At 45.3% G+C, this 23,867-nt stretch overlaps 1 protein-coding gene across 2 annotated transcripts in view; it reads right to left on the bottom strand.

Moving 5' to 3' along the window:
- Positions 1-13,146: 13,146 nt before the first annotated feature.
- Positions 13,147-23,867, bottom strand: part of OCA2 (OCA2 melanosomal transmembrane protein) — a 1,149,362-nt gene continuing 1,138,641 nt past the window's right edge. For both annotated transcript variants that reach the window (XM_078656175.1, XM_078656174.1), the window contains one exon: positions 13,147-13,757. In XM_078656175.1, coding sequence (XP_078512301.1) covers positions 13,670-13,757 — 88 coding nt within the window. In that variant the 3' untranslated portion in view covers positions 13,147-13,669. The remainder of the gene's footprint in view (positions 13,758-23,867) is intronic.

The following is a 23,867-nucleotide window of genomic DNA, read 5'->3' as shown; positions in this document are numbered from 1 at the left end:
CGGGCCGACGACGCCTGGAATGGCAGAAACTGGTCCCCGGAAGCTTGTCTCCTTTCTGGTGAAGAATTGGCTTGGTAGTTTGGTCTGCCCTGTTCCCATGTTGCACTGGGCCAGGGACAGACTAATTTGCATATAGCCAGGTTCTGAGCTGGGATGGGGCAGTGAGCTAAATAACGGTGATGGATCAAGCCCTGATCTTTGGACTGGGTAAGAGTGGTCTGCTTAATTCAGACACTCTGTTCATCACCACCCCCTTTTCTGAATCATTTTGTCCACCATAAGCGTGGAAGGGTATACTCAGACATGAGTCCCTTGCTCACTGCTCCATCAGGATTCAAGCAAGCCGGGCCGACGACACCTGGAATGGCAGAAACCGGTCCCCGGAAGCTTGTCTCCTTTCTGGTGAAGAATTGGCTTGGTAGTTTGGTCTGCCATGTTGCACTGGGCCAGGGACCGACTAATTTGCATATAGCCAGGTTCTGAGCTGGGATGGGGCAGTGAGCTAAATAACGGTGATAGATCAAGCCCTGATCTTTGGACTGGGTAAGAGTGGTCTGCTTAATTCAGACACTCTGTTCATCACCACCCCCTTTTCTGAATCATTTTGTCCACCATAAGCGTGGAAGGGTATACTCAGACATGAGTCCCTTGCTCACTGCTCCATCAGGATTCAAGCAAGACGGGCCGACGACGCCTGGAATGGCAGAAACCGGTCCCCGGAAGCTTGTCTCCTTTCTGGTGAAGAATTGGCTTGGTAGTTTGGTCTGCCCTGTTCCCATGTTGCACTGGGCCAGGGACAGACTAATTTGCATATAGCCAGGTTCTGAGCTGGGATGGGGCAGTGAGCTAAATAACGGTGATGGATCAAGCCCTGATCTTTGGACTGGGTAAGAGTGGTCTGCTTAATTCAGACACTGTTTATCACCACCCCCTTTTCTGAATCATTGTGTCCACCATAAGCGTGGAAGGGTATACTCAGACATGAGTCCCTTGCTCACTGCTCCATCAGGATTCAAGCAAGCCGGGCCGACGACGCCTGGAATGGCAGAAACCGGTCCCCGGAAGCTTGTCTCCTTTCTGGTGAAGAATTGGCTTGGTAGTTTGGTCTGCCCTGTTCCCATGTTGCACTGGGCCAGGGACAGACTAATTTGCATATTGCCAGGATCTGAGCTGGGATGGGGCAGTGAGCTAAATAACAGTGATGGATCAAGCCCTGATCTTTGGACTGGGTAAGAGTGGTCTGCTTAATTCAGACACTCTGTTCATCACCACCCCCTTTTCTGAATCATTTTGTCCACCATAAGCGTGGAAGGGTATACTCAGACATGAGTCCCTTGCTCACTGCTCCATCAGGATTCAAGCAAGCCGGGCCGACGACGCCTGGAATGGCAGAAACCGGTCCCCGGAAGCTTGTCTCCTTTCTGGTGAAGAATTGGCTTGGTATTTTAGTCTGCCCTGTTCCCATGTTGCACTGTGCCAGGGACAGACTAATTTGCATATAGCCAGGTTCTGAGCTGGGATGGGGCAGTGAGCTAAATAACGGTGATGGATCAAGCCCTGATCTTTGGACTGGGTAAGAGTGGTCTGCTTAATTCAGACACTCTGTTCATCACCACCCCCTTTTCTGAATCATTTTGTCCACCATAAGCGTGGAAGGGTATACTCAGACATGAGTCCCTTGCTCACCGCTCCATCAGGATTTAAGCAAGCCGGGCCGACGACGCCTGAAATGGCAGAAACCGGTCCCCGGAAGCTTGTCTCCTTTCTGGTGAAGAATTGGCTTGGTAGTTTGGTCTGCCCTGTTCCCATGATGCACTGGGCCAGGGACAGACTAATTTGCATATAGCCAGGTTCTGAGCTGGGATGGGGCAGTGAGCTAAATAACGGTGATGGATCAAGCCCTGATCTTTGGACTGGGTAGGAGTGGCCTGCTTAATTCAGACACTCTGTTCATCACCACCCCCTTTTCTGAATCATTTTGTCCACCATAAGCGTGGAAGGGTATACTCAGACATGAGTCCCTTGCTCACTGCTCCATCAGGATTCAAGCAAGCCGGGCCGACGACGCCTGGAATGGCAGAAACCGGTCCCCGGAAGCTTGTCTCCTTTCTGGTGAAGAATTGGCTTGGTAGTTTGGCCTGCCCTGTTCCCATGTTGGACTGGGCCAGGGACCGACTAATTTGCATATAGCCAGGTTCTGAGCTGGGATGGGGCTGTGAGCTAAATAACGGTGATGGATCAAGCCCTGATCTTTGGACTGGGTAAGAGTGGTCTGCTTAATTCAGACACTCTATTCATCACCACCCCCTTTTCTGAATCATTTTGTCCACCATAAGCGTGGAAGGGTATACTCAGACATGAGTCCCTTGCTCACTGCTCCATCAGGATTCAAGCAAGCCGGGCCGACGATGCCTGGAATGGCAGAAACCGGTCCCCGGAAGCTTGTCTCCTTTCTGGTGAAGAATTGGCTTGGTAGTTTGGTCTGCCCTGTTCCCATGTTGCACTGGGCCAGGGACAGACTAATTTGCATATAGCCAGATTCTGAGCTGGGATGGGGCAGTGAGCTAAATAACGGTGATGGATCAAGCCCTGATCTTTGGACTGGGTAAGAGTGGTCTGCTTAATTCAGACACTGTTTATCACCACCCCCTTTTCTGAATCATTTTGTCCACCATAAGCGTGGAAGGGTATACTCAGACATGAGTCCCTTGCTCACTGCTCCATCAGGATTCAAGCAAGCCGGGCCGACGACGCCTGGAATGGCAGAAACCGGTCCCCGGAAGCTTGTCTCCTTTCTGGTGAAGAATTGGCTTGGTAGTTTGGTCTGCCCTGTTCCCATGTTGCACTGGGCCAGGGACAGACTAATTTGCATATAGCCAGGTTCTGAGCTGGGATGGGGCAGTGAGCTAAATAACGGTGATGGATCAAGCCCTGATCTTTGGACTGGGTAAGAGTGGTCTGCTTAATTCAGACACTCTGTTCATCACCACCCCCTTTTCTGAATCATTTTGTCCACCATAAGCGTGGAAGGGTATACTCAGACATGAGTCCCTTGCTCACTGCTCCATCAGGATTCAAGCAAGCCGGGCCGACGACGCCTGGAATGGCAGAAACCGGTCCCCGGAAGCTTGTCTCCTTTCTGGTGAAGAATTGGCTTGGTAGTTTGGTCTGCCCTGTTCCCATGTTGCACTGTGCCAGGGACAGACTAATTTGCATATAGCCAGGTTCTGAGCTGGGATGGGGCAGTGAGCTAAATAACGGTGATGGATCAAGCCCTGATCTTTGGACTGGGTAAGAGTGGTCTGCTTAATTCAGACACTCTGTTCATCACCACCCCCTTTTCTGAATCATTTTGTCCACCATAAGCGTGGAAGGGTATACTCAGACATGAGTCCCTTGCTCACTGCTCCAATAGGATTCAAGCAAGCCGGGCCGACGACGCCTGGAATGGCAGAAACCGGTCCCCGGAAGCTTGTCTCCTTTCTGGTGAAGAATTGGCTTGGTAGTTTGGTCTGCCCTGTTCCCATGTTGCACTGGGCCAGGGACAGACTAATTTGCATATAGCCAGGTTCTGAGCTGGGATGGGGCAGTGAGCTAAATAACGGTGATGGATCAAGCCCTGATCTTTGGACTGGGTAAGAGTGGTCTGCTTAATTCAGACACTCTGTTCATCACCACCCCCTTTTCTGAATCATTTTGTCCACCATAAGCGTGGAAGGGTATACTCAGACATGAGTCCCTTGCTCACTGCTCCATCAGGATTCAAGCAAGCCGGGCCGACGACGCCTGGAATGGCAGAAACCGGTCCCCGGAAGCTTGTCTCCTTTCTGGTGAAGAATTGGCTTGGTAGTTTGGTCTGCCCTGTTCCCATGTTGCACTGGGCCAGGGACAGACTAATTTGCATATAGCCAGGTTCTGAGCTGGGATGGGGCAGTGAGCTAAATAACGGTGATGGATCAAGCCCTGATCTTTGGACTGGGTAAGAGTGGTCTGCTTAATTCAGACACTCTGTTCATCACCACCCCCTTTTCTGAATCATTTTGTCCACCATAAGCGTGGAAGGGTATACTCAGACATGAGTCCCTTGCTCACTGCTCCATCAGGATTCAAGCAAGCCGGGCCGACGACACCTGGAATGGCAGAAACCGGTCCCCGGAAGCTTGTCTCCTTTCTGGTGAAGAATTGGCTTGGTAGTTTGGTCTGCCCTGTTCCCATGTTGCACTGGGCCAGGGACAGACTAATTTGCATATAGCCAGGTTCTGAGCTGGGATGGGGCAGTGAGCTACATAACGGTGATGGATCAAGCCCTGATCTTTGGACTGGGTAAGAGTGGTCTGCTTAATTCAGACACTCTGTTCATCACCACCCCCTTTTCTGAATCATTTTGTCCACCATAAGCATGGAAGGGTATACTCAGACATGAGTCCCTTGCTCACTGCTCCATCAGGATTCAAGCAAGCCGGGCCGACGACGCCTGGAATGGCAGAAACCGGTCCCCGGAAGCTTGTCTCCTTTCTGGTGAAGAATTGGCTTGGTAGTTTGGTCTGCCCTGTTCCCATGTTGCACTGGGCCAGGGACAGACTAATTTGCATATAGCCAGGTTCTGAGCTGGGATGGGGCAGTGAGCTAAATAACGGTGATGGATCAAGCCCTGATCTTTGGACTGGGTAAGAGTGGTCTGCTTAATTCAGACACTCTGTTCATCACCACCCCCTTTTCTGAATCATTTTGTCCACCATAAGCGTGGAAGGGTATACTCAGACATGAGTCCCTTGCTCACTGCTCCATCAGGATTCAAGCAAGCCGGGCCGACGACGCCTGGAATGGCAGAAACCGGTCCCCGGAAGCTTGTCTCCTTTCTGGTGAAGAATTGGCTTGGTAGTTTGGTCTGCCCTGTTCCCATGTTGCACTGTGCCAGGGACAGACTAATTTGCATATAGCCAGGTTCTGAGCTGGGATGGGGCAGTGAGCTAAATAACGGTGATGGATCAAGCCCTGATCTTTGGACTGGGTAAGAGTGGTCTGCTTAATTCAGACACTCTGTTCATCACCACCCCCTTTTCTGAATCATTTTGTCCACCATAAGCGTGGAAGGGTATACTCAGACATGAGTCCCTTGCTCACTGCTCCATCAGGATTCAAGCAAGCCGGGCCGACGACGCCTGGAATGGCAGAAACCGGTCCCCGGAAGCTTGTCTCCTTTCTGGTGAAGAATTGGCTTGGTAGTTTGGTCTGCCCTGTTCCCATGTTGCACTGGGCCTGGGACAGACTAATTTGCATATAGCCAGGTTCTGAGCTGGGATGGGGCAGTGAGCTAAATAACGGTGATGGATCAAGCCCTGATCTTTGGACTGGGTAAGAGTGGTCTGCTTAATTCAGACACTCTGTTCATCACCAGCCCCTTTTCTGAATCATTTTGTCCACCATAAGCGTGGAAGGGTATACTCAGACATGAGTCCCTTGCTCACTGCTCCATCAGGATTCAAGCAAGCCGGGCCGACGACGCCTGGAATGGCAGAAACCGGTCCCCGGAAGCTTGTCTCCTTTCTGGTGAAGAATTGGCTTGGTAGTTTGGTCTGCCCTGTTCCCATGTTGCACTGGGCCAGGGACAGACTAATTTGCATATAGCCAGGTTCTGAGCTGGGATGGGGCAGTGAGCTAAATAACGGTGATGGATCAAGCCCTGATCTTTGGACTGGGTAAGAGTGGTCTGCTTAATTCAGACACTCTGTTCATCACCACCCCCTTTTCTGAATCATTTTGTCCACCATAAGCGTGGAAGGGTATACTCAGACATGAGTCCCTTGCTCACTGCTCCATCAGGATTCAAGCAAACAGGCCGACGACGCCTGGAATGGCAGAAACCGGTCCCCGGAAGCTTGTCTCCTTTCTGGTGAAGAATTGGCTTGGTAGTTTGGTCTGCCCTGTTCCCATGTTGCACTGGGCCAGGGACAGACTAATTTGCATATAGCCAGGTTCTGAGCTGGGATGGGGCAGTGAGCTAAATAACGGTGATGGATCAAGCCCTGATCTTTGGACTGGGTAAGAGTGGTCTGCTTAATTCAGACACTCTGTTCATCACCACCCCCTTTTCTGAATCATTTTGTCCACCATAAGCGTGGAAGGGTATACTCAGACATGAGTCCCTTGCTCACTGCTCCATCAGGATTCAAGCAAGCCGGGCCGACGACGCCTGGAATGGCAGAAACCGGTCCCCGGAAGCTTGTCTCCTTTCTGGTGAAGAATTGGCTTGGTAGTTTGGTCTGCCCTGTTCCCATGTTGCACTGGGCCAGGGACAGACTAATTTGCATATAGCCAGGTTCTGAGCTGGGAAGGGGCAGTGAGCTAAATAACGGTGATGGATCAAGCCCTGATCTTTGGACTGGGTAAGAGTGGTCTGCCTAATTCAGACACTCTGTTCATCACCACCCCCTTTTCTGAATCATTTTGTCCACCATAAGCGTGGAAGGGTATACTCAGACATGAGTCCCTTGCTCACTGCTCCATCAGGATTCAAGCAAGCCGGGCCGACGAGGCCTGGAATGGCAGAAACCGGTCCCCGGAAGCTTGTCTCCTTTCTGGTGAAGAATTGGCTTGGTAGTTTGGTCTGCCCTGTTCCCATGTTGCACTGGGCCAGGGACAGACTAATTTGCATATAGCCAGGTTCTGAGCTGGGATGGGGCAGTGAGCTAAATAACGGTGATGGATCAAGCCCTGATCTTTGGACTGGGTAAGAGTGGTCTGCTTCATTCAGACACTCTGTTCATCACCACCCCCTTTTCTGAATCATTTTGTCCACCATAAGCGTGGAAGGGTATACTCAGACATGAGTCCCTTGCTCACTGCTCCATCAGGATTCAAGCAAGCCGGGCCGACGACGCCTGGAATGGCAGAAACCGGTCCCCGGAAGCTTGTCTCCTTTCTGGTGAAGAATTGGCTTGGTAGTTTGGTCTGCCCTGTTCCCATGTTGCACTGGGCCAGGGACAGACTAATTTGCATATAGCCAGGTTCTGAGCTGGGATGGGGCAGTGAGCTAAATAACGGTGATGGATCAAGCCCTGATCTTTGGACTGGGTAAGAGTGGTCTGCTTAATTCAGACACTCTGTTCATCACCACCCCCTTTTCTGAATCATTTAATAACACAGCATCAGCCTATTACAAAATCAAACGCCATTGTTGTTTTAGTACTACCCCTCTTGTAAAATGCATATTATGAATTAAACACGCTAATAGCTCCACTAAGCAAAATCATTTTGCCGGTTCTCACATGGACTGTATGATTCGCTTATAAAGATTGAAATCCATGCCAACATCACTGGGCCAAAATTTAATTTTAAGGGTACAGTTTGGATATAATTCAATTTTTTAGATAGCAAGCACAGTCTTAATACCACTATTATTTGTTTAACCAAGTTAAGCGTTGTCAGGGGCTGATAGGTGAGGTCCTAAATGTTAGAAGGAAATATTCTATTCTAAGATCTTGTGAGAGCATTCAAGTTATAGTATTTGAATGTCTAAACATTCCTGAATCTTTGCTTTTATTGGGGTGAATAAGATTCTAAATGACGTTGTGGTACTGCACGAGCTATATATGTTCATTAATGTCTAGTTTCCCCTACAGATCTCTGCTTCAAGCAGATAATTTGATATGGTGGCAAAATTAGTTGTTGCAGGAGGGCTACACATGTACTATTATATTGGCATTGAAAGTTAGCCACTGGCTTACATCTCCCGTTTAAACCTCTCTTCTTCCTCAGCCCAGTCCTATTGTCGCTTCTGTACTTATCACAGTCTGGTGTCCTAGGGCATACATGAAATGAGCGCTTCAATTCAATTCAAGTATGGCTGCACTGAGTCCATTATACTTTCACCTTTTCTCAAGAATTACGATTGTATTTTGCTAGTTTTATATACCAGTTTTCACAGATATGTCTAAACGTAATAGGGCAAGCTTAATATCATGCTGCTCAATAGAAGTTACTGTGGTCATAGAACTGTAGAGGACAGGACCCGGATGTAAACAGAGACTAGGAGAAAACTAGATAAGCAAGAGTACAGGGTAACAATGTTTGATTAACCACATCCATACTCAGGATGGCTGCTGGCAGTCATGAGCCATGGTAGTCGTGTGCTCATGGCCGGGAGCCGTCGGAACGTTGCAGCTCCACCCACGCACAATTAATTCCCTGCCTGTGGGGGAGAATTAATCAGTGGGAGGGGCTCGAACGGCTTCCGGCCATCATGAGCACACGCCCACTGTGATTTATGATGGCCGGGAGCCGTCCTCGGTACCCGAGCGCCACGCCCAGCCCTGACCCCCTCGCACCGCAGTGGAATTTGCAGCGTGGCGAAGGGGTTAAAGTAACTTGTGTACTGGTATACGTCTTGATGTATGATAGGTTAGGGAAAGCACTTGGAACTGATACCAGCAGATGCTTTAACAAAAGGTATAAAGCATAGTTTGGATCTTCTATTAAATAGACTGTTGTACACAGTGTAGGGGACACCCTGTTGTACACAGTGTACACACTCCAAGGGTGACAACAACTCTGAGCCAGATAAGCCTTCAAAGGACATGGGTGCAACTAGAGTGCTTCCTTTACCTGATTGGAACAGAGACCAAGCCAAAGGTTACACAATAAACTGATACCAGACGGCAACAGAGAGTTGCCCAACTTTTGAATGGAAAAGGAAACCAGAGCAGAAAAAATAACGAGAACACAGAATAGACAAAGATCAAGCGCAGAAAACTAAACAAAATAAAACAGCCAAATGTGGCTGAAGACTATACTAACTTAGGAAACCGAGATGGCAAGGTTAAGGGGTGAAAACCAAGATGAGAAAGTATGAGCATAGCTTCTGAAAGAACAGGAATTAGGAGTTTAAGGGCAGGCTGTACCCACCAGACGCTGTGACACAATGTCCAGTTGATACAGGGAAAGTGAACTAGGACTTGATTCAGAACAAAGAACTCAAAGATGTATCCAAAAGGCACTGGAGAAAGTAATGCCCTGCTGGTACATGGAATTAAATCAGGAATTCAGAACAAGGTTAACCAAAGGAACTGATGCCAACTCTGCGAACATATGGCCAAATATTCAACAGGGAAAACACAGACATTCAGGATAAAAAGAAAAGGCAGAAACAATGTGAGACTGTGAGGCAAGAAATGGACAGAAAAAGCGCAAGACAGCCATAGGAAAGAAGGTTGGAACTGTAAAGGCAGTAAAAGAAATTAGGATGCTTCTCAGGTTTTCAAAGATTCACCAATGCAGGTAACTGTAGTAGAAAGTAGAAGCTTCTAGTAACAGCAGTTGATAGCACAAAGTCTGAATTAAGACGCCAGACTCCAATCCCTTTTTCCAGTCCACAACCACTCAGAGTGGGATGATTGGAACAAAGAAAAACTGAGTTAGCTTCAGCATGTTTCAGATCAGAGCACTTTAAGTCGGTCTTCTAGTTCACTGCATGATGGAGTGCATGGAAATTCTGGTTAGTAAAAAGTGGACAGAAGTAAACTCCTGAATGTCACATGAAATGGACCTTGTTTGGATACAGGGCAGGAATTCATGCAAGGGACAATAGATGCATGCTGTAGATGGCAACTCTGTGTTCATAATATAATTCAATTCACTGAAGATCTCCTCCCCAGCTCTCAGAAAAGGTATGCAAGTACCAGAATGCATCATTAGTTGGAAAGAAAACCCTGGAATGAAATCTGGACTGGATATGGTTACCAACAGGAGTTGTAAAGTCAGTGAATCAACATTGCATTGTGACACAGGTTCCCAACTCGTGTTTATGATTGTGACACAGGTTCCCAACTAGTGTTTATGATTGAAACAGGGTAATGGAAAGCTTTCATGTAGTGCCACCCAAGGGCAGGATGGACCGCTCCAGCCCAAACATGAGCTTTTGGGGTAAGCCAAGGTAAAAGGAGTAATAAGAAATGTAGTTATTGGTTGAGTGGGTGGGTAGAAGCCCTACTCTTGCAACAACGACAAAGTTACAAAAGTCACTAAATTAACCTGTGCTTCACCCTCTGGTAGCTTTGTACAAAAACAGTCGGTCTTAACTTAGAGGCAATGTGTAAAGTATTTATGCAGCACTGAAGCAGCAATGAAGTGAAAATGCATGGAAAGCTCCTTTGTTGAAAAGGATTTCTGCTGTGAAGAACGTAGCAGAGGCTTTCACAAAGTTAAGATGACTGGCAATGCACCTTGGGTAGATCGGCTGGCAGGGAGGTCCCTGTCTTCTGTTGGTGTTCAGGGCAGTTTTGCCCACAAGAATGTAAAAGTCCCGGTTTTGAAGATGTACCACCAACACGACTGCCAAGGGTCCAGGACCAGGGGGCACCGCTTAGGGAGTTAGGACTCAACTCCAGCAAAGGCCAGCCACAGGATACAAGGACTCAGGAGCTTGTTATGTCCTTGTAGCTAACATAGGGGGGCCACCTAACTAGCCCTTAGAGTCACTCAGATGATCCAGAGTTACAGTAGCAGCTCCAATCGTTCTTCCTCAGGTATCAGGGCAGTCCTTCCAGCACCAAGGCAGTCATTTCAACAGAAGGGAATCAATTAAATCCTCCTTTGGAGTCTCCCACAGGACCAGAAATGATATGAAGAGTGGTTCTGAGAGTCCAGTGTTATGCCTGTTGCCAGTCTTTTTTTTGTGTGTGTGTGTGTTGGGGGGATACCCTGTTCGAACACTACATCTGGTTCTGGAAAGTTCTCCCCTTCTCCTGTCAATGTTCCAAAGTGCAGCGTGTGACAGAAGGCTAGTATCAGGTTCCTTTGTGTGTCCTGGAGGCAAGCCGCTTTGAAGTGTAAGTGGATCAGGGTACAGCTCCAGCCATCATGGCATGATAGACCATCCTGTAAAACACCCAATCCTCTTTGTGTCATTGTCTGGAAGGAATACACAAACCACAAAAGCAGGTAAATTTACAGTCATGTGACCCAATTCACTGGCAAAGGCCAAATGGTTTGGACAAGAAAATGCCAACTTTCTAGAAGTGGCATTTTCAGAACTGTGACTTAAAATCTGACCTTACCTTTTAAAAGGATATTAAATACTAATGCATTTGAATGTAAACAGCACATCTCTATCTGCTCCCAATCCAAAGTTAGCACTTATTAAATGTAATAGGGTAACCCGGTGTTAGCCAATTAGAGAGACAGGACTTCTAGTTGTGAAATACAAATGTAGGAGTTTTTTTACTACCAAGACTTGTAGAATTTAAACCCACATGTCCTAATTTTTAAATACCATGCACCCTGCCCTTGCAGCTTTACAGGCCTTCCTAAAGGGTGACTCATAAGTATTAAAAAAGAAGGTTTAGGCCTCGGAAAAGGTTTATTTTTACAGTTCGAATCGGTAGTCTAAAACTGCACTACAGGCTGCACCGGTAGCCCTGAGACATGTTTTAAAGTGCTACTTTAGTGGATGCCACAATGAGTATGGCAGGTCCATTTATAGAATTTAATTTACAGTCCCTGGATACATGTAATACAATATAATAGGGACTTTCAAGTAAGATAAATGTGCAAATCAGTTGTAGGCCACTTTTACTTTTTTTAGGGAAGGAGCATATGCACTTTAGCACTGGTCAACAGTGGTAAATAGCACAGAGTCCTAAAGCCAACAGAAACAAGTTCAGCAACAGAGGAGAAGTGAAGGTAAATAGTTTGTGGTATATCACACCAAGGTTGTCAGGTCTGCTAAGAGTTTATAGTTAGGCAGATATGATAGTAACCAACTGCTTGTTCAACAGATAGCAGGGCTGTAATTAAAATTGCTCATCCTAGTAGGAAGCTTATACTTGGTGACTTGACAGGACTAAAATGTTTGATAGTGTTTGCCCAAATAAATGGGAAGAAGGTAATGTTGCCAATGGGGGTGATTCTACTTTGAGTCACAAGTTAAGGATTTGATTTTCATGCAGTGCTGGGTGTAAGATAAACATTTAAACTCCAATGTGCAGCTGGAACTCTTGAGACTGAATTCTCATTATGAATAGCCAATAACTAAGACCATCAGAGCAATGAGCAGAGTAAAGATGATGCTGAAGGAGAGGGTGGAATCTGTACTTTAATCAGAGGACACAATGATACATTTGATGGTGAAGGCTTCATATAAAGGTAAGTTATACTGCCATGTGTTCATTATGCTGCCATGACTAAGCAAACCAAGTTTAGGAGCCATTTTTGACTAATAAACATGCGATTAGGTTACGGCAAGGCATATTTTTGCACATCTTTGGATCACATCCAGTTTTGTAGGGGATATATTTTTAAATTATGGTAGTTAACTTTTATATATCATGAACTACTATAGAAACAATTTAACTTTACAGATGATTATTTGTTTATTTTATTGAAATTATATTGTCTTCTATAAATTGCATTTAGATTAACAACACATATTCACTATAGGTTATATATAAATGTTTTCTGGTTCTCTCAAATGTTCTTAGACAATGTGGTCCACACGTAATGCAACTCTATGAAAAGACAATTCTCTTGAAGAAAGACTGAGGACATTATTGGGACAAGATTACTGAGTGAGATCATTTAATCCTCAGAGAACGACTTTTCGGACACATTTGGACCATTTGCTCACTTACCAGGAAATGTATCCTCCACCTACACCATCAGACAATTCTAGCAACAATGTTTACCCTAGATCAAGTCTGGAAAAAATAGGCACTCCACCCTAAATACTATGGTGGAAACAATAGGACTTGGAAATAAAACAATTACGCAGCAAAAAGAGATGCATATATTTAGGAACTTAAGCAGAGCACACCCAAAGAAATCTAATAAATTCTCTTCATCCCTCGTGGCTGTTTATACAGTATCAGTGAAAGAACCTTAATTTATAGTCTAATTTGTTCATGGAGAAACACCTCATCTAATATAATAATGTTTAAAGTAGATTACTGTCAATGTGTACTGTGATATTCAACTAGTTAACTGTCAAGTTTAGTTTGCTTTACATTTTTAGTTATTTGCAATTGGATTATACACAACAAAGTCAATAGCTACAATTAAGGGAGTTTATTTTGACATATAAACAGCAGAAATAAAGTATTAACTATGTAATAGGAAACACATTCAGCAGTAAGAAAGGCACACCGAATTCTATTTTTTTGTAACCAGTTTATTATTTTTCTTTGTAGACAATGGTACATCAAATTTAGTCCACAGGCTAATCAATCTATAATTACTTTGGATATATACAGATATCAATTATCTTCAGTATACAAAACAAGTTGTACTCAGTTCAAGATACAGAGGGTCCAAAGAACAACTACTTGCTACTGATCAATTTAATGGGCTATTATGATGTGCACAGATGTGCGCTTTTTAAAGTGTAATTTTGACAATATATATTAAAAAAGTATTTCCAAAACCGCAAATTTTTATCCATATCAATATTTTTTGCGTACTGAATTTTACAACACATTTAATTCAAGATGCAGTACCTAAATTAGCAATTCTGCCACAAAAATAGGGCAATAAATGGCAACACTTTGGTTACCAGTCAATTGACCAATGCATCTTTTGTAAACAAAATTTTTGTTCCAGTTTCAAAAGTGCTTTCTTTGGTCCAGGTTTGATGATAAGCTGAGGCACGCCATCCACAGTAGTCCGAAATGATTCTTGACTAAGAATTCCACCCCAGAACGACATGAGCAACAAGAAGGTAGCACATTCCAATGGCAGTGGAGACTATCATCATTGGGAATCCCAACCTAAGAATGAAATAAAAGCAAATCAACAAATTATATACGTTACAATAAATCTGGACATTCTTACAAAACTTTTACTCAATTAGTGTACATTCACTGCAGGGGTTAATCTCAGAAATGTCAGTTGTTGGATGCTTGAAAAAGTCTCAACCATGATAGTCTAATCTATCAAGAAGTAGACCAGGGGGTGTAAAGATTAACCCCGGGCGTAGTGGGGCTACGCAGAGGGCCACAGAGTTGCGAACAAACCCGTCCCACTCGGAGTGACAAATGCAAAAAGAACAATTGATGGACAGAATGTACTGGGGTGAATGTATGACATTGTTCTGCATTCTGTCCATCAATTGTCCTTTTCGCGTTTGTCACCCCGAGTGGGACGGGTATACCCAGACGTGGGTCCTGTGCTCTCCATACCACTGGAGTTAAGCTATGCTCGCTGATGAGGGCTGAAAGCCGGAAACCGGTCCTAGGATGCTTGTTTCCAGTCCAGGAAGGACCTGGCCTGGCAGTTCGGGCTGGACTGTTCCCATTGGGCGCAGGGTCAAGACTGATTTGCATATGGCTGGGTCCAAACTGAAATGGCATGGTGAGCAATACAACAATGGATTTAGGACCAGATCTCTGTACTGGGGTGAATGTATGACATTGTTCTGTATTCTGGCCATCAATTGTTCTTTTTGCATTCGTCATCCTCGAAATCTCCCAGAGGAATGCACAATAGTCCCCACCTGAAGAAACTTCACTGTTGCACATCCATAAGAGATGCAAAACTAAGATGCTGATCACACCTGCAAAGCACCTCACAACCAAGGGCAAGCATACATCAACCACTGTATCAACTTACACAAGCACAGCAGTAACCTGTGCTCCACCTCCCTCACTCATGGCCCCTCACATCTGTTGAAGCAACAGTGGAGGTCGATCCTACTCCTATGTCGCGGCAAAGTCCTGGAACAACCTCCCCTTCACCTTTGAACTTTATCCTGTCTGCTGGAATTCAGGAAAGGACTTAAGACCTGGCTGTTCAACTGAACCCCTTCCACTGCAGGGTTATCAGCGCCTGGAGACCCTCACAGGTGAATAGCGGTACTTTACAAATTTTGCCTGCTAGATTGATTGAAGGGGCTACTGTTTCAATGCTACAGTAATGATACGGATGGCCATATTTACCCAAAAATGTACGAAAGTATGTCAAGCAATGTAACATTTATCAACAATTAAAGCATTCAACTGTAGTATGACATGCACATACTCCCCTTATGATATCAGAGAAACTGTTAGGTACAATTTTCATCCACCATATTGGGTTTCTCCATGATATCAATTAACATACGTACATATTGTTTGTGGTTGAATTTTGCGCTAGATTCTTTTGGGTTTGCCCACATAAAACTGTCCCTGTTGAAGCAGTAGCAATGGTAGCACTTCAGATGTATCATTCACACAGTGGGCCTGTGTTCGCTGATAAGGAGTGTATGCATGCCATATCTGGGATACTGCTGTATCCCAGACTGCTATACTCACTACTATTCCATCTGGAATCAGACTGTGTTGTACGGCAAGCCTAGAACATGCTTAAACAAGTCTTTACTGCCTGGGTATTGGATATCAGATTGTCATGGCAATTCTTTGCTACAAGGAGTATTAGGTATTCACATCCCATGCAAGTTACTTGGTGGAGTATCTACCCATGTGCCTGATCTTGGTCTCCTTGCAAGGGGGACAGAGTCAAAATAGGTCATCTGATCCTGTTTGACAATTGTATTTGTTGCAGAATATTCAAGAAATTAGGAGGAATGTTTCATAAAATATTTAAAAAAACTCTCGTACTAAGAAAGATAACGCTGTTGACGGGGGGGCTCCCCACAGTGGGAGAGATAGTTCAGGAAAAGATTCTTGAGCAAGTTTTGAGACCATCATCCAGACCACCTGTTCCATTTTTTTTAAATAATCTTTTCATTGATTTTCAATTTAACAGCATACGAGAACACACATTGACTCAGTACGTCTCATTTAGCATCAATGTAGCAACATTAAAGTCATATAGTATAGCTGAACCACAATCCAAAACCAATCAGACATGAAATATCATTCATGTAATTATGCACCCCTGTAATGGTATTGTTGCCAGTTCCCCTACATCTCCTCATATTTTATGGGGCACCACTGAACTTCGTACACAGGCCTCTCTCCAAAACAGCACATATACATCTCCACCCTCAATGTCCCCTTTGCGGGGGCTGCAGTCTGTAGCCACTATTGGGCTATATCCTTTTTTATGATAACCAAGCTCAGTCTTACAAATATCCGTTCCGCATCTGTAAACCCCTCATTTACCCTGTTCAGAAGGGCCATCTTGGAAGTGAGGTCTATTGGGCTGCCTGCAATAGCACTGAATATGGTATTAACAGAGTCCTATTATGGACAAAGGATTGTGCAGCTCCATACTGTTAGAAATGGGATTTCTGGTTAGCTTGGGCATGCGCCTAAAGCCAGGCAGAAACCCCCACTCTAGTCAGTGCAAGTGAGTTACACACTGAAGATAAACCCTGCTCACCCCCTTGGTAGCTTGGCAGAGCAGTCAGGCATATCCCAGAGGCAATGTGTAAGGCGTTTGCGCAACACACACACAGCAGCAACACATTAGGCACACCACAAAAGAAACTCACAGCGTTATGTAAAAATAGCCTTTCTATTACTCATAAAACACATTAGAACATAATCACATATATACACTGTGCCACTTGGTACTAGGTATGACTTTACAGGATTATATACACTTACAGGGCCAATCAGACCACTGTCATCACATCACCACTCATAAGTAGTGAAAACACCCAGTAACTACTGGTAATGGTACACCTAGCACAAAGTCATTATGCATAAATCACAAGGCCAATCGGGCCACTGTTATAACCTCCTTACAGTAAGGATGACTGGTAACTACTGGTAAGATCACCTTCCAGCATAATGCATTATGCCTGAACATAATCAGCAGTAAACCATTATAAACATTTGCAGTACATATCCCAACCCTTACAGGGCGTGCACATTACTATGTGTGGTTCTAGCAGCTGTCCTCTCTGTCCTGTGAAGAAGCCTCCAAAGTACTGCGCGGGGCCCATCCTGGGCGGACCCCGAAATGCCCCTATCAACATGAGGCCTCCAAACTGGTCCATAAAATAATGGGGGCGAGGGTACCACGCATCCTTGTTTTTTTTCAGTAAACAGAAATGCCCCCATGTTGCAGCTGCCCGCTTTCGGCGGCGCAGCTGCTTGAATAACCCGGTACCACCAGTGTCCTTCAAGCCCCACTCACCGGGGCTTCTCTGCTTTCTCTGGGCCACTCAGCAAGACAGGACGGGTGCGAGGCCGGGAGCCCGCGAGGCTCTGTCTGACTCTTGGCAGAACGCAGGGCTCTCCTCAGCACTACGGGAGCCCCCCCTTCGACCAGGAAACCTCTGCCTGTCTTCCGCTTCGGCAGCACTTCCTCCAGCTGGCCGCAACCGCCTGACTTATCCTTTTGGGCCCTGGACGCCCTTGAATGTGGGGTAGGCTCCCGCCCACCACCAGGCATAGCTCCGACCTGGCTGCCTCATCAGGGGGCAGCTCCACCCTCAGTCAGGCTGGCTTCACCTGACTTCTGGGTTGCAGTCCTCTCCTTTCCGCAAGCCCTGCGCGCAACCAGGCATAGACTTCTGCCTGTGTTCCAGCTTCATAGAGCAAAGTCTCCGTTGGCTAGGGTCATCAGCTGCAGGAACCGGTCCTCGGACCGCAGAGTGCTCACTTTGCCCGGGGGAGGTGCACTGGTATGCGCTTCCCCAGGGCAGGAAGAATAAGAGTGGGCAGCGCTCCCACCACGTCCTTTACCAGTGTTCCTTTTAGCACAAGCCCACACCAGGGGTCAAGAGCACCAGGGCAGAAATCGCGTAAAGCTCCACGCCTCGGTTCAGGCCAAATGAAGCTCTCTGCTGCCTCCAACTTTGAGGTACAACCGTGGAGCACGAAGAGATTTTCTTCAGGAATCTGTCAAGGGGAGAACTGGCGCAGGCAGGCCAGCGCACTGGGTTCCCTCAGTAGACAACAGCCCTTCAGCAGGACAGCAGGTCAGTCCCCCAGCAGTGGTTCCTTCTGGCTGCCCAGAAGTCTGCCGGCCGCAGGTTCCCAGTCAGCACAAAGCAGCAAACTTTACATTGGGTCACAGCCCCAATACGTATGCCACATGTCTCCTTTGTTCTGCCCTGGCACAGGGCTTGGGACCCAGTTCAAACCAGTTCTGGGGCGTACTTAACAAGTGCACAACAGTCCCCATTGACTGTGTAGGTCCTGGCCCAGGCACCACAGGGGAGGTGGAGCCAGCATTGTACAAGGCAGGTACAGACCTATTCAGGGGCAGGGGCTACTCCTCCCACTACTCCAAATGCAGATCAGGCCCATTCAGCCTAGCGCGGACACACCCAGCCCCTCTTGAGCAACTGTACCTCCCCAGTCTCTGTCACTCCAGAGCCAAACATGCAATGCACAACAGGCAGGCACAAAGACACATAGCACACACAAATGCCAACTTCTAAAAGTGTCATTTCTAAAAGTGATAATAAATCTGTGCACACCATTACGTAGCATTTATTACCACTATTCCAAAAATATCAATATATATATATATATATATATAGAACACCCCGAGGGGGCATGTGAATAGTGCGTCGCTTCCAAACAGTATCTGTAAACTTTTCATTACATGGTGCTTTGGTGGTGGGGATTCGGCAGTGGTGGCACACAGGTTTGACTGAACCAAAGGTCCATTAGGCCCTGCATTGCATCTGTGATATCTCTGGGCAGCACCGTGCAACCATGCTCCTATACAGAGCACTGCCAGGGCAAGTGAAAATAGATTGCCAACCATTGCTGGACAGATGGTAGGCAGACCTAGGAATTTCCATTGGTGAAGCAAATTGTGACATCATAAAGTGTATCCAGAAATGTTCCTACAATGTACAATTTAAACCCATTCAATAATACTTTCTTGATAAAGTATACAGCACGCCCAAAAGGATGAATCTCCTATCATTAGAAGCGAATGCAGGCTGTCAAGATGCAGAGAACTTAAAGCTGCATTCCTCCATATGGTCTGGGAGTGCCCAACCCTCACCCCCAACTGGAACAAAAAAAAGGAATTGCTATCAATGGCTTTTAACACCCACTACCTACATCACCTGCGTCTTGGTTTGGTTTCCCCATCCTAAAACAGGTGCTGTCACAACCAGGTTTGTACATAGGACATGAATCCTTGCTAAATGTCAGTTGAAATTGTCCTGAAGTCCCCAGAGGGCTCCAGAAATCAGAGTTGTGTGATGTTGCTTGGATTCCATGTTAGAACATGGAGTGTTTAGCCCGTAAATTCCATTACTGTCAGTTGGCTGAAGTCCTCCTTGGATGGGGTCCTATTAATAAAGACCTGCCTTAACTTCAACATTTCCAGTGTTATCCATCATTATTACACTGGTGACGATCGCGTGCTGCAGGTAGAAGGAGTGGACCCTAACATGGAGAAGCAGCAGGAGGTGATACGATCACTGAATGTTTGATTTTAAGCGAAAAAAAAAAAAAAGGAATACCGGCAGAAGGAGCTCGCGGAAGGTGTTATCTGTGTGGCGGTATGATGCGGGTGATGTCCTTGTGGAGAATTGGTGAATTTTAAGGCTGAGCTTGGCAGCGCGAGCAAGTGAAGTCTGCTGGTACGTTGATCACGCGTGCGCTCCAAGCTGACGGCTGGTGAGTCATCATTGATTTCTTTAAAAAGGTGGCGCAATGTTGCAGGAAGAAAACCAGCGCAACTTTCTTCTGAAAAAGGACAAGGCGTGTTTATGACGTCGGTGGCGACCATCTTCGATCGGGGAGAAAAATAAAAAACAAGCGCAACTTACTTAAGAAAAGGAACTAAGTGCGATCAAGAGGACGGTGGCGACCATTTTAGGTCTGCAGAGAATCTAGAGCTCATGACATCTAAGTAAAGAGCGTGAAGCTGACAAACACGGTGACACGCACCTCATAAAGAACTGTAATAGGTTGGAATGATAGATACACTAATGCAAGCTGACTAACACGGTGACTTGCACACCTTTTATTATTTAAAAAAAATACATTTAGAATACAGTGAAAGGTTGTACAGGTTTAAGGTGTAGAAGAACTGGCATCAACAAGTATTAAGTTAGTTATTGGATATTTGTATAGTCAAAGCAAAGATTTTGAATAGTCAAAACAAAGAGGTAATAAGTAAAAAAAATGTATTACTAGTCCAGGAGATCCACTGGTGAAATGGCAGAAATGGAAAAAGATCTTTGAGAATTATGTGAGTGTGTGGTGCAAATTTAAGTGCAGAAAGGAAACAAGCACTATTGCTTCACTGTTTAGGGGGTGAGGGTCAAGAGGTGTTAGAAAATGTACCTCCCTTAAGTCAAGTGTGTGAAAGAGGATTGAATGAATATGAGGAGTGTTTAAAACAGTTAGACTTACATTATCTACCAAAAGTAAGCACTATTATGGAGCGTTAATATTTTGGAATGAGAAAACAGGGAAAAGAAGAAAGTGTGGAGGAATGTGTTACGGCACTTAGGAAATTGGCTTCAAGTTGTAAATTTAGAGAACTAGTTGAAGAAAGAATATGTGATCAGTTTCTGTTAAAGTGTGGAAGCGATAAAATCAGAGAGGAACTTTGGTTAAAAGATGAGCCACCACTGGATTAAGTAATGATCATTGCAAAAAGTGTTGAACATATGTTAAAATGTGTAAATGAACTGAGTAAAGTAAACAAGTCTGCAGCTGTACAAGAGAAGGTAGAGGAAGTTGAGTGTCAGACAGTACAGAAAAAGATTATCGATAAGAAGAGTGGAGAAGATGACAAGACAAACAAATCTGGGGAAGTTGTAAAAAGAAATGTCATGCCTTTCCAAGGAGTTTGTTTTCGTTGTGGGAGAAGTGGTCATAAAGCAAATGCTAGTTTTTGTCCTGCACTGAATGTAATTTGTAATTATTGTAAGAAAAAAGGGCATTTCTCAAAAAACTGTTGTTTCCAAAGCAAAAGTGATGTTAAGTCTGATGTGAAAGAAGTCAGCTTTCAGGTGAATGAAGTGTGTGGTTTGGAACATCCATCAGAATGGGTAAAGATAGAAAATGTGAAAATAAAAATGAAGTTTGATTCTTGTTCCCATTTAACTTTCATCTCAAAGAATATTTTTTAATCAGAATTCTAAAGACAAAGTAAAGTTATTGAAGACTGATGTTAGGCCAAAAGGTTATGGGGGAGCTCCAGTTAAGATGATATGATATTTTCTGTCTTGTATAGAGTGCAAGGAAAGACTTACAGATGCTAAGATGTATGGAGCAGAGAAAGGGGATAATCTATTGAGTTGGTCACATCAAGCCAGGCTTGGAAATATTCTTTTTTTATATATATTTTTATTTGCTTTTTTCTGTAAATCCACAACATAACAATCATGTCATCATCAGTCATCCCTCTCGTCCCTTCCGCCCCCCCACCCGCCAAATATCTTCGTTAAAAACAATATAGTCCCCTGCAACTCAGACCACCCCATCTCACAGTCATTAAGAACCCAATCAGTATCATCTAAATGTCTTTCGTTGTGCATCTTCCAGTAACCACTTATAGACCCCCTTCGACTTCTGAGTTCATAGTCCCCCATCTAGCCCATGATATCTTCCCCACTTTCCCCACACTCTACCAAATTTCTTAGGGCACCCCCTCGCCTTATAGGGGACTCTTTCAGCTGCCATATATAAGTCCAGACCCCTCCCCCATTCCCCAAGCTGCGGTAACTCCGCCACCCCCACTTCCTTGCCACATCCCTCTTTGCAACCACCAGGGCCAGGACCAGGAAAATCAGCAGTGGGCGCGCAAGGTCCACATCGTTAGTCATACCCAGCAAAACCAATTTAGGGTCTAACGGCAGGGCAGTCTCCAGCACCTCACCCAATTCTCTCATGACCTCCCCCCAATAAGTTTGGAGTGTGAGGCAGGACCAGACAGTGTGGTAGAAATCTCCTCTGCTGTGGCCACACCTCAGGCAGGTCGAGTCTGTAGCCTGTCCCATCTTGTGCAGTCGCACCCTGTCAAAGTATGTCCTGTGGAGAATATTGTATTGGATAAGCCTCAGTCGGGATTTAATGGCTACCTCACTCGGATGCATCAACACCACATCCCAGTCCACGTCATCCATTTCTCCCACGTCCTCCTCCCACTTCCTCCGAAGAGTGACCAACCCATCGGGTACATTATTCATCAGTGTTCTGTACGTTAGGGAGACCGCCCTGTCTGGGATTTGTTCCTGTAGTAGGCGGCCTTCCAGAGGAACATATTCAGGGAGCGGTCCTTACAGGGCCCCCTCTGCCCGCCAGGCATGCCTCAACTGAGCGTATTTAAAGTACTGAGTGCGATGTAGTCCGAATTCTGTCCGTAACGTTTGGAATGATTTCAGTGCCCCTCTCGCGGTCACGTCTCTCAGCGTCGAGAATTCCTATATCATCCCATCTCCGGAATCCTTTCAGCTTATTCAGTTCTTTTAACCAAGCACAGTGCTGTAGTGGTGTCTGCCTAGTGGGCTTCTTCTCCCATCCTATACTCTAGGTCGCCCGATTCCATCCCGTCAGGGTAATTCTGGTGGCCGGGAGCAAGGCCCCTTTCTCTTTGCCCCCGTATAAATAGTGGGTGCATGTACGGGCTGCCATCCCGCTTCTCTCCAGCGCCTAGGGCTTGGACTTTTTCTTGATCCAAATAGTAATCCTCCTGTTAAGGTGCAATCTGTGGAGCAAGATAGTGAGAAATATGTAAAGAAGTTTGGTGAATTATTCAAAAACAAGTTAGGACGTTTGAAAGGTTACAATGACTGTATAAAGTTGAAGTTAGGTGCAAAGCCTGTTGCAGCTAAAGTGAGGGAATTCCTCTCAGTATACAAGAACAGGTACAGAAAGAGATTGACAGACTGTTGGAAGCAGGTGTGATTGAGCCTGTGGAGGCGACATAATGGCTGGCTCCCATTGTGGTAGCTAAAAAAGGGAATAATGAGATTCGACTTAAGAGCATTAAATAAAGAGGTAGTAGTAGATAAATGTCCGCTACCTAATATAGATGAGATGGTTTCAACTTTAGATGGTGCTTGCTATTTCAGTACATTGGATCTAGCGTCAGCCTATCATCAGGTTCCTCTAGACAAGAATTCAAAGGAACTTACTTCTTTTATTACACCTATGAGAGCATTCACATTTTTAAGGATGCCCTTCGGTCTTGTCTCAGCTGCATCCGTATTTCAGAGGATAATGAATGAGGTAGTTAAAGGAATCAAAGGGGTCAGGTGTTATCAGGATGACTTGTTGATTTACGGTAAGAACTTTGAGGAACATGATGTAAGAGTTGAAGAAGTTTTGAACAGATTGATAAAAGCTGGATTGACTCTTCGATTTGACAAGTGTAAGTTTGGTGTGACAGAAGTAGATTATTTAAGTCATCACATTTCAGTAAAGGGAGTCAGACCAAAAAAAGAGTTAGTAGATATTATTGTAAGTCTTAAAGAAACATGTTCAAAAGATGAATTGGCCTCATTTTTAGGAATGGTTGAGTTTTACGGAAAAGTTTATGAAGAATTTTGCAAATAAAACATGCCATTTGAGAAGTTTACTATGTAGGAAGACAGAATTTGTATGGAATAAGATGTGTGAGGAACAGTTTGAGAATGTCAAATTGGATCTTAAAAATGCACCTAAACTTTTAGATTTCAATCCAGGGGATATGACATATGTTGTTACAGAGGCGAGTAAAAAAGGACTAGGCACATTGTTAATTCAGGCTAGAGATAACAAAGCGTGTTTGATTGCCTGTGCGTCAAGGTGTTTGAGAGGAGCTGAAATAAATTATTCAGTTATCGAGAAGGAGGCGTTAGCCATTTTTTGGGCATTGAGAAAGTTTAAGAAATTTCTTTGGAGTACCAAATTTGTTGTAAGGATTTTTGAGGAAAAAGGTTTGGACTCGATGTCATCTAGAATCAGGAGGTGGGTGATTTCACTACAAGAATTTGATTTTTGTATGGAATATATTTAAGGAGC

Source organism: Lissotriton helveticus, chromosome 8 (assembly GCF_964261635.1).
Source record: "Lissotriton helveticus chromosome 8, aLisHel1.1, whole genome shotgun sequence".
Lineage (NCBI taxonomy): Eukaryota > Metazoa > Chordata > Amphibia > Caudata > Salamandridae > Lissotriton > Lissotriton helveticus.
The sequence above is the reverse complement of the archived record's forward strand: the minus strand, read 5'-3'. Positions and strand labels throughout refer to the sequence as shown.